The sequence below is a fragment of the Poromitra crassiceps genome (assembly GCF_964638095.1).
Source record: "Poromitra crassiceps genome assembly, chromosome: 4".
Taxonomy (NCBI): domain Eukaryota; kingdom Metazoa; phylum Chordata; class Actinopteri; order Beryciformes; family Melamphaidae; genus Poromitra; species Poromitra crassiceps.
Window position 1 is genome coordinate 34,963,540 of NC_139626.1, and position 11,123 is coordinate 34,974,662.

An 11,123-nucleotide genomic window follows, 5' to 3' on the forward strand; every position below is an offset into this window, starting at 1 on the left:
TGTCCATGCTTCACCCTTCCACCAAGTTTCATGAAAATGTGCATATTAGTTTTTGTCTAATTCAAATAAACAGACATACAGACAGACAAATGGCACCACAAACAACCTCATTGATAGAGGTAATTATTAAAAATGTTGTCTTGAAGAACAATAAAGTAGCCTTAATGACAGATGTATACATTTCAACTTCAACAGGGGAAAGTGATAAGAAAAACATTATCTGTGCTGTTTACAACAAGCTCTGTGGCCATTAGTATCTGTTTCTGAGTGTACGAGGCGTACCTGAAGGCACCATGAGGGGCTCACCCACTCTTTACCGTACAGAGCGAAGTAGACGCTCAATGGATTTTACGTGCAGATAGCGCGACTACGCTTACCCAAAGTGCGGATGGCGTGACCGCAGTGGCGTTCAGGCACAGAAAGTCTTGAAGGAACGCAGCACCGGACGGTTCCGGCCCACTTTCACCAGTTATGAGTTATGACACGGCTTATGACACGGCTCTTCTGTCATCACGATGTCTCACGAGTCACGTGGGCAGACCCTCGCTAAACTAGACATAGTGGGCGTGTTATGTACTGCCTCCGGTCAGAGCTGGACCCTTCTCATCCTCCCCGCCCCCTCACATCCTCCCCATGGACGCAGATCCTCCCAGCCCCCACATCACATCACCATCCATCCATCCTCGTCATCATGTGGGTGAATGGTCACGACTGCATTTCCAGAGACAAGTGATGGAGGTAGCTATCCCAGCCTGCAGCCGTGCCATTCACTCCAAAAAGAGGAGCTTACACAGGCAACTGTAGCGCTCAGTGCTGCTGTGCTGGAAGGCTGAGGCTCGCATGGTTGTCGGCTAGATTCTCCTCACCGGCGTCCTCCGTCGCAGACCCTTGGACGAGGACGAGAGGATGGAGCGAATGGAGTCGATGGAGCCGATCTCGGCGTACTACACCACGGCTTACCCGGAGATCCATCCCAATCCATCCACAGAGACCACAGATGATGAGCAGCCAAACATCCCCCCCACTCCGGTATACGACGAGGAGTTCATGCACAAGGTAGGCTCTTATGGAAATGACCAGGCCAGCTCGTTTAAATTAGGATTTTACGACCAGTCATCAGTGTTGGGGGTAACTCATTACAAAAGTAACATATTACATGTAATATATTACTTTTAGCAGTAACTCAGTAATATAACTTATTACTTATTGGATTTCAGTAATATTATACCAGTTACTTTATCAAGTAACTCAAGTTACAAATGTAGTTACATTTTATTAAATCAAAGCACATATTTAAAAAAAGATACAATCATTTCCTAATCAAACTGTTTGTTTTTATGCAAATAACTACTATAGATGACAATAACAAAGGAAAAGAATAACATTTAGAATTTTGGATTGTTTACACTGACTTCAAGGTGGTTGACATAATCTTTCGGGATGGTTCCGGCCGGGGCAGCGATGTCATTCTGCTGCTGCTGTTGTTTTGGTTAAAGTAATGCAAAAGTAGTGTAATAAGTAACGAGTTACTCTACACAGAAAGTAATATTGTAAAGTAACTTATTACTTTCAAATGAAAGTAACTAGTAATATGTAGTGTATTACATTTTGAAAGTAACTTGCCCAACACTGCCAGTCATTATGGCACAGTTTAAATATAAATCCTGAACTTTGCAAGACATGTTTCTGGTGCTATAGGCTACACCTTACAAAAAGAAAGGAAAAAAAGTAGGCTAAAGCACTTCGAAATTAGATTTATTTTGCCTTCATTTTGAAATTAAAACTAGCCTTTTCTGTGATGCATGATTGCTTTTTATAATCTAGCTACAGCAGTGGTTCTCAACGTGTGGTCATTGACGGGGTTCCAGATGGTCCCCTAGCAAACTGAAGAATTGTGTTAAACTTCAGTTAACAGAATTAGATAATGTAGCAGAATGACTGTTTAAGAGTACAAATAGTCATGGAGTTCTGGACAAAATCTTATGTGACAATAAAAACATTCTCAGATCTGTGTCCTAGTAGGTCTGGCTGCAGGTATATAAGCTCAGCCATTGGGGTCGACCATTTCAGTCGACAGTGGAAGAAAATCCCTCTCCGCTCCCTGCAAGCTCTGCCATTGGCTCCGACCCGCTCTGACTGACCACCTGCGACCATATATGGATTTCCTTTCCGCTCCCTCCTTGACGAATCTGTCGATCTCAAATGCCTGCGCCGCTGTGAAACAACATCATCAACAATGTTAGCTCGTTGCTACACGCTGAAAACGATTGGATCTGGATTGTGCCTGCTTGGTACTTTCGGTGGTTGGTTGTAAAGGTAAACAGAGCCTTTCCCCGCTATACCAGAGTGGTAAAGAGGAAGTGGAGCATACGAATCACTGGACAAAATATTTCATAAGGTGCAGCAACTGCGACTAACGTTTCGACGCACAGCGTCTTCATCAATGTAGAAGAAGGAGGAGTCTCTTGCACTTCAGCCTCTGCACAGAGGGAGGTAGGTGCTCTCAAAACAGGACAATATATAACCAAAAACAGTTCAAGACGCTCTGCATCGAAACGTTAGTCGCAGTTGCTGCACCTTATTAAAGGATGGCTTTACTGGTAATCAACCCACTTTGTATCATATATCATCTGGGTAATATAAGCACATGGGCCGTGATTACCTTCTCTCTCTGTTTACCTCACAGAGAAAAATGCTCCTGCTCCTGCAAGTCATTAAGCCTTGTTAAGGCTCTGTGCGCATACTTAAAAAATAAGAATAAACAATAACAGCAGATTCTGCCTCTCCAGCAGAACCTCCGCAGCTCCGTTGTGACGCGTTGTGACGTAAAACGCGTCAGAACGGAGTGCTTTGCCGGAGGAGGAAATGGGAGATCTCCATGAGGAAAACAGAGAGAGATAAACACTGCCCATGTGCTTATATTACTGAGATTATTAATGATACAAAGTGGGTTGATTACCGGTAAAACATCCTTTTAATAGTTTGTCCAGTGATTCATGTGCTCCAATTCCTCATTGAACTGTTTTTGGTTCTATTGTCGTGTTCTGAGAGCAGCGACCTCCCTCTGTGGAGAGAGACTCCTTCTACATACTGTAGCCTTTTCTATCTTCTATTTTACTCTAAACAGCCAAGTTAGATAGAAATTCGGCCCCCGTAGAGTTGTTATGAAAGGTGAAATTAGCTATAGGCGAAAACCATGTTTTGGCACACGCACTGATGTCACTGCTGTGTGTGTGTGTGTGTGTGTGTGTGTGTGTGTGTGTGTGTGTGTGTGTGTGTGTGTGTGTGTGTGTGTGTGTGTGTGTGTGTGTGTGTGTGTGTGTGTGTGTGTGTGTGTGTGTGTGTGTGTGTGTGTGTGTGTGTGTGTGTGTGTGTGTGTGTGTGTGTGTGTGTGTGTGTGTGTGTGTGTGTGTGTTGCAGACGATCCTGGTAGGGGACAGTGGAGTGGGGAAGACGTCTCTCTTGGTGCAGTTTGACCAGGGCAAGTTCATCCCCGGCTCCTTCTCTGCTACAGTGGGCATCGGCTTCACGGTGCGTGTGTGTGTGTGTGTGTGTGTGTGTGTGTGTGTGTGTGTGTGTGTGTTTTTGTGTGGTGGAAGAAGTACTGAGATCTTTTACTTGAAGGTACTAAATATGATATTCAGCCCTGCTAGATGTCAGCCAAACACTACCCCACCCCCACCCCCACCCCCAAAACAAATTCAAAATTGTACTTATAGTACCTGAGTAAATGTACTTAGTTACTTTCCACCACTGTGTGTGTATTTTTATGTAGATGCAAGCAGGTAGTACAAATTACTATCTGTCTCGACTCTAACGTCCTCTGCTTTTCCGCTCCTTTCAGAACAAAGTGGTGACTGTTGACAACGTAAATGTCAAACTGCAGGTCAGTAAATCATTTCCAGTGAAACCCTGAAGTGCTCTCACAACAGCAGCCTATTGTTCGGGGCAGGCGCTGGCCTTGTTCCCGCTCGGGCACCAGCGGGAGAGCGTTCAACCGCTTGTCTTTCTCATAAGAAGTGCAACAGCCTGAGAGCGTGCAACCGCTTGTCTTTCTCCCTTTCAGATTTGGGACACGGCGGGCCAAGAGAGGTTCAGGAGTGTCACGCATGCATATTACAGAGATGCACAGGGTGAGAGAGGAAGAGACAATACTCAAAATGATCCATTCACAGCCAGACGTTTACCCAGGAACATGACGTTTACCCAGGAACATGTTTACCCAGGAACATGTTTACCCAGGAACATGTTTACCCAGGAACATGTTTACCCAGGAACATGACGTTTACCCAGGAACATGACGTTTACCCAGGAACATGACGTTTACCCAGGAACATGTTTACCCAGGAACATGTTTACCCAGGAACATGACGTTTACCCAGGAACATGACGTTTACCCAGGAACATGTTTACCCAGGAACATGTTTACCCAGGAACATGACGTTTACCCAGGAACATGACTGAAGTAGTAGGATATATAGTCATACATCTCTTTTTGTTGACTCTTTCTCCATAGCCTTGTTCCTCCTGTACGACATCACCAGCAAATTGTCCTTCGACAACATCAGGGTAAGTCAGCCAGGACAGGCAGTTGAGGAGATAGCAGGGATGCACTATATATATATATATATATATATATACGGTATATATATATATATACTGTATATATACATATATTTTGATTTGATTTTGATTTGATCTTTATTTATCTCGAACAGTCAAAGACAAAGAAAACGTAGCAGTTACATTATGATATAGTTTGAGAAGGGGCAGAAAGAAGCCATAGCTTATCTTGTTCGGCCCCCTCTTTACATTATCCAACTTAAAAATATGAACAATCCCAGCAGTTTACAGTTCAGATAAAATCAAAGCGTATAATAAATTCACATGAAAAATTTGCATTGTAAATATAACAGTAAATGAGATTAAATTTAAGCAAATTAAAGTTCAATTAAAAATGTGTTGCATAGTAACAGATAAAACAAATACAAACACCATTAAATTACAAATTACAAAACACTGTCTATTTCCACATATTTACCAATGAGTGATTTTTTATAGAAGCGTTTGAAATGTTTGATGTTCTTGCACAATTTAATTTCTTCATCCAGGTCATATATATATATATATATATATATATATATATATATATATATATATACACATATATGTGTGTGTGTGTGTGTGTGTGTGTGTGTGTGTGTGTGTGTGTGTGTGTGTGTGCGTGCGTGCGTGCGTGTGTGTGTTTACCTGCTTTCCAGGCTTTATCATCTTCTCTGTCTGTCTGCCTCTCTGTCTGTCTGTCTGCCTCTCTGTCTGTCTGCCTCTCTGTCTGTCTTGTATTAGGCATGGTTAACAGAGATCCATGAGTATGCACACAGGGACGTCGTCATCATGTTGCTGGGCAACAAGGTGAGGGAGGACTCTCATACACAGTACAAGATGCAATATCCCAAACACCTTCAGGCGTTTTCATATTTTCACAAAAGAGAGTCGCCTTGGAATTATTTTCTTTCTTGTTTTACCTCAACATAGCCCTGGTTTCTCCTTATTCTAAGCCAAACCAGCCTTGCTTTCCATTTAGTGCATGCTTTATATTGGATCTAATCTGACCCATGTCCTAATCTGGTTTCTCGATCATGTTGTGACTATCTGATAGGCTGACATGGCCAGTGAGAGAGTGATCAGAAGGGAGGAAGGAGAGAAACTTGCCAGAGTGAGGGTTCTATTTATGACTTTATCACTGACACGCAGAAATCAATGCTTTATTCATTGAGTCTGCTGTTGACGGTTGTTGCTCCCTGCTCTCCCTGCATGTCCTGCATGTCCTCAGGAGTATTCTGTTCCATTCATGGAGACTAGTGCCAAGACCGGGGTCAACGTGGAGCTGGCTTTCCACGCTGTGGCCAAGTATGTGACAAGTTATATTTTTTTAACACTACAACAAGTATACTGTCAATTATAAAACGGCTCTCTCAAATCAAGCAATCTGATTGGTTCACAGCCATTGTATAATTCCAGTAACCGAGTTCCATAACCCATGGCCATGGGTTATTGGTTGCCATGGCAACTCTCTTACTAAGAGAGTAATAATAAGGCTTACCTCAAATGACAACGTAGAAAAAAAAATGGCGGAGACAGCTGTCAGATCCTTGTGAATCGATCTTCGCTTATAACTTTACTAATACTTTGCAGAAAATGATGTTTTGTACAAGAATAGATGCGGGCTAATGTCTTCTTTGCAAAAGAAAGGCTGTTAACCCCGCATTTAACCCCGCATTTAACCCCGTAACGTTAGTTGGTGTCGGCTTTGCAGAAAGCATTCAGCTTCTCAGCAAGCGCTGAGAATGCAGCGCTGCGGCTCGAGCTGCCTGTCGGGGATTCCAGAAAGCTCTCAGCTACTCAGCAAGCGCCAGGATTGGCCAATGTCAACTTCAGTCTCCAGAACGATCCAATCAAATCACCCGCATGTTCTTGCGGTCCCGCCTTATAGTAGTGTTTCAACTGACTCTATCAGAATGACATGCCAGTCGGAGTCGGACTTATAGTATTATTATTATTATTATATTATCATACTTGGAAACCGTTTTATAAAAGCAATATAGCACTCGAGCTGCGTGTGTTGTGGAATATATCCCCCTGCTCAGCAGTTATCCCACTCGGCCTGCGGCCTCGTGGGATAACAGCTGATCAGGGGGATATATTCTTCACAACACACTGGCTCTCATGCTATATTGCTTAATTATAAAACGGCTCTCTCAAATCAAGCAATCTGATTGGTTCACAGCCATTGTATAATTCCAGTAACCGAGTTCAATAACCCATGGCCATGGGTTATTGGTTGCCATGGCAACTCTCTTACTAAAAGGCTCGAGCTCCGTGTTGGGCTTTCCAGAAAGCTCTCAGCTTCTCAGCAAGCGCCAGGATTGGCCAATGTCAACTTCAGTCTCCAGAACGATCCAATCAAATCACCCGCACGTCTATCTTCTTGCTAGAGGTCCCGCCTTACAGTAGTGTCAAAACAAAAAGCTACTCGCTTGCAGCCAGACGCATGATGGCGCAACTCTCTAGGCTTTGGTTACCTCAAAAACAAAATGGCGGAGACAACTTTCAGATCCTTGTGAATCGATCTTCGCTTATAACTTTACTAATACTTCGCAGAAAATGATGTTTTGTACAAGAATAGACGCGGGCTAATGTCTTAACCCCTCTCTCGCGCGCCCTCACTCTTAACCCCGCATTTCTAAATAAGACGTAACGTTACTTGGTGTCGGCATAAGGCTCTGGTGTCGGGCTATGCAAAACCTCTCAGCAAGTGCCAGGATTGGCCAATGTCGACTTCAGTCTCCAGAACGATCCAATCAAATCACCCACACGTCTATCTTCTTGCTAGAGGTCCCGCCTTACAGTAGTGTTTCAACTGACTCTATCAGAATAAAATGCCAGTCGGACTTATAGTATTATTATTATTATATTATTATACTTGGAAACGGTTTTATAAAAGCAATATAGCACTCGAGCTGCGTGGTGTTGTGGCCTGCGGCCTCGTGGGATAACAGCTTATCAGCGGGATATATTCACCACAACACACTTGCTCTCGTGATATATTGCTTAATTATAACACTACAGCCAGTATAGTGTCAATTATAACACTACAGCCAGTATAGTGTCAATTATAACACTACAGCCAGTATAGTGTCAATTCAATCACTACAGCCAGTATAGTGTCAATTATAACACTACAGCCAGTATAGTGTCAATTATAACACTACAGCCAGTATAGTGTCAATTCAATCACTACAGCCAGTATAGTGTCAATTATAACACTACAGCCAGTATAGTGTCAATTAAATCACTACAGCCAGTATAGTGTCAATTCAATCACTACAGCCAGTATAGTGTCAATTATAACACTACAGCCAGTATAGTGTCAATTATAACACTACAGCCAGTATAGTGTCAATTCAATCACTACAGCCAGTATAGTGTCAATTATAACACTACAGCCAGTGTAGTGTCAATTATAACACTACAGCCAGTATAGTGTCAATTATAACACTACAGCCAGTATAGTGTCAATTATAACACTACAGCCAGTATAGTGTCAATTCAATCACTACAGCCAGTATAGTGTCAATTATAACACTACAGCCAGTATAGTGTCAATTATAACACTACAGCCAGTGTAGTGTCAATTATAACACTACAGCCAGTATAGTGTCAATTATAACACTACAGCCAGTATAGTGTCAATTATAACACTACAGCCAGTATAGTGTCAATTATAACACTACAGCCAGTATAGTGTCAATTCAATCGAGTACCGCGGGAATGAGTCCTGACGTAGCACTTCCCCCATTACGTGTAAAAGGGAATGGGACTTTTGTATGGGGATTTAGGTTAAATGCATGCAATAAGGTCTGTGCTTAACAACAGTTTATGAAACAGCAACGTTTGTATTAAGCAAGATAATCTTCACAAACGAGAACCACTTTTATGAGTTTGAGGTGTAAATATATATATATATATATATTTTTTTTACGGGATTTTCAGAAAATGCTTCAAACAATCAGATCAAGCTCTTGTCAGTGCCACAAGTCCATGGAAACAGGGAGGGCAAACAGGATTTTCTGGTCATGTGATCATTATTTATCCCTAAAACACCCCATTTTCACAACGAAACAGTAAAACGTGGATTTTTATATTACTGCCTTTTAGTAAAATTGAGATAAAGGAATCGTTGCCAAATGGCAACTCTATTGAAAAAACATCTGTCTTTTCTGAAGGGAGCTGAAGCACCGGGCCATCCAGCATCCCAGCACACCCAAGTTCCAGATCCACGAATACATCGAGTCACAGAAGGAGAAGTCAAGCTGCTGTAGCTACTTCTAAATCTCACCTCCTCAACACAGACGAACTGACACAGACATGTTGGATCTCACCTCCTCCAAACAGATGAGCTGACAGAAACATGCAGGGAGCAGCTCACCTCCTCCGAACAGACGAGCTGAGACACCTCCTCCAAACAGGAACTGACAGACACCTCCTCCAAACAGACGAGCTGATACAGACACCTCCAAACAGACGAGCTGACAGAGACACCTCCAAACAGACGAGCTGACAGAGACACCTCCAAACAGACGAGCTGACAGAGACACCTCCAAACAGAGGAACTGACAGAGACACCTCCAAACAGACGAGCTGACAGAGACACCTCCAAACAGACGAGCTGACAGAGACACCTCCAAACAGACGAGCTGACAGAGACACCTCCTCCAAACAGACGAGCTGACAGAGACACCTCCAAACAGACGAGCTGACAGAGACACCTCCAAACAGACGAACTGACAGAGACACCTCCTCCAAACAGACGAGCTGACAGAGACACCTCCAAACAGACGAGCTGACAGAGACATCTCCAAACAGACGAACTGACAGACACCTCTCCAAACAGACGAGCTGATACAGACACCTCCAAACAGACGAACTGACAGAGACACCTCCAAACAGACGAGCTGACAGAGACACCTCCAAACAGACGAACTGACAGAGACACCTCCAAACAGACGAGCTGACAGAGACACCTCCAAACAGACGAGCTGACAGAGACACCTCCAAACAGACGAGCTGACAGAGACACCTCCAAACAGACGAGCTGACAGAGACACCTCCAAACAGACGAACTGACAGAGACACCTCCAAACAGACGAACTGACAGAGACACCTCCAAACAGACGAGCTGACAGAGACACCTCCAAACAGACGAGCTGACAGAGACACCTCCAAACAGACAAGCTGACAGAGACACCTCCAAACAGACGAACTGACAGAGACACCGCCTCCAAACAGACGAGCTGACAGAGACACCTCCAAACAGACGAACTGACAGAAACACCTCCAAACAGACGAACTGACAGAGACACGCTGGGAGCAGTTTGTTCAAGGAGGAGGAGGGCCTCGAAACGCTGCTCACTGCTGTCAATCCTTCCAAGATTAAAAGCCAAAAGTTGATGACTGGAGCAATCCATCAGTGAGACCTGTTCTAAACCCATTTGTAAACCCGACCACCCGTTGCTCATTGTCATTTTTGTAAGAAATACTAACTAACAAAGTGTTGTTGTTTTCTCAAAGCGGTTGTTGTTTATTCCAGAGTTTTCCCTACCTGTAGTTGCCGGGGCGTGGCACCTCACATTTCACTCTTGAATCGGTTAGCCAATCAGAACAGAGGAGTCGTTAATATTAATCCTTAAAGCCCCAATCAGTAACTTTTTCACTTTAATATAATATATACATATAATATATATGATTGGCTCTGAGAGGCTATTTACAAATGAGCTGCTAAACCCCAGCAACTTGTCTGAGCTGCAGACGGAGTATTTCCATCTCTAAATACCTTAGATTCTGTTTATTTAACATGGCATAATGTAGAAAATGATTGTTCAAACAAATCTATGTTTAATGTATTTATTTATATTGTTTATTCCTAAAACCACAGATTAGTTGACTCTAGTGCAGTGTTGACTATAGTGGTTTTGGTACTCGACTAGTCTGTGAAACCCCATGTCTCTGTTGTGTCGTTTTGAAGTATGCACTGTTTCCTGAAGGATCTGAAAGTGGATTTCCATAAGCTTGGAAAAAAATCTGCTGCTGCAAAACTCAAGTATCATGCAATGTACCAACCGCATCCAGACAAAGGCCGTACGTACACTGTGTGATGATGCGTTCCACTCAGAGCCAAGTAAACATAGTTTCTCAACTTATGGAGGAATGGGGAATGCATTCCACCGTAAATTCATCATAGATCTTTTTTGAAGTGAAGGTTTCTAGTTGTTTTGACATGTTTCATTTTTGTTTGTTTATTTGTTTTTGTTTTTTATCCCAATAGTTTCGATTTTGCTGTATTTATAGACTTTTCCGGGGTGATTGTGAGCTTTATTTTGAAGGTCAGTTGCATGTTTTCCACATGGCATGGTATCAAATCTGTAGTACCTCCATAACCTATGAAACCCCTTTATATGCATCGATATAAATTAAAATGCAGGACTAAATTCTAATTTGGATTTTGTAATTATATTTGAACTCAGTGCTCAGGGTTTAATTTTACTTTTTCTAATATGGTTAAT

The 11,123-nt window shown here is 42.8% G+C and overlaps 1 protein-coding gene across 1 annotated transcript; it reads left to right on the forward strand.

Annotated features, from left to right (window-relative positions):
- Positions 1-900: 900 nt before the first annotated feature.
- LOC310774818 (ras-related protein Rab-37-like) lies at positions 901-8,892 on the forward strand (the record flags this gene model as incomplete). The annotated part of the gene is made up of 9 exons (XM_083634958.1): positions 901-1,056; positions 3,421-3,531; positions 3,845-3,886; positions 4,067-4,133; positions 4,517-4,569; positions 5,347-5,412; positions 5,660-5,716; positions 5,834-5,910; positions 8,787-8,892. Exons 1-9 carry the CDS (start codon positions 907-909, stop codon positions 8,890-8,892), a joined length of 729 nt encoding a protein of 242 aa, XP_083491084.1. The 5' UTR covers positions 901-906.
- Between the last annotated feature and the right edge of the window lie 2,231 nt (positions 8,893-11,123).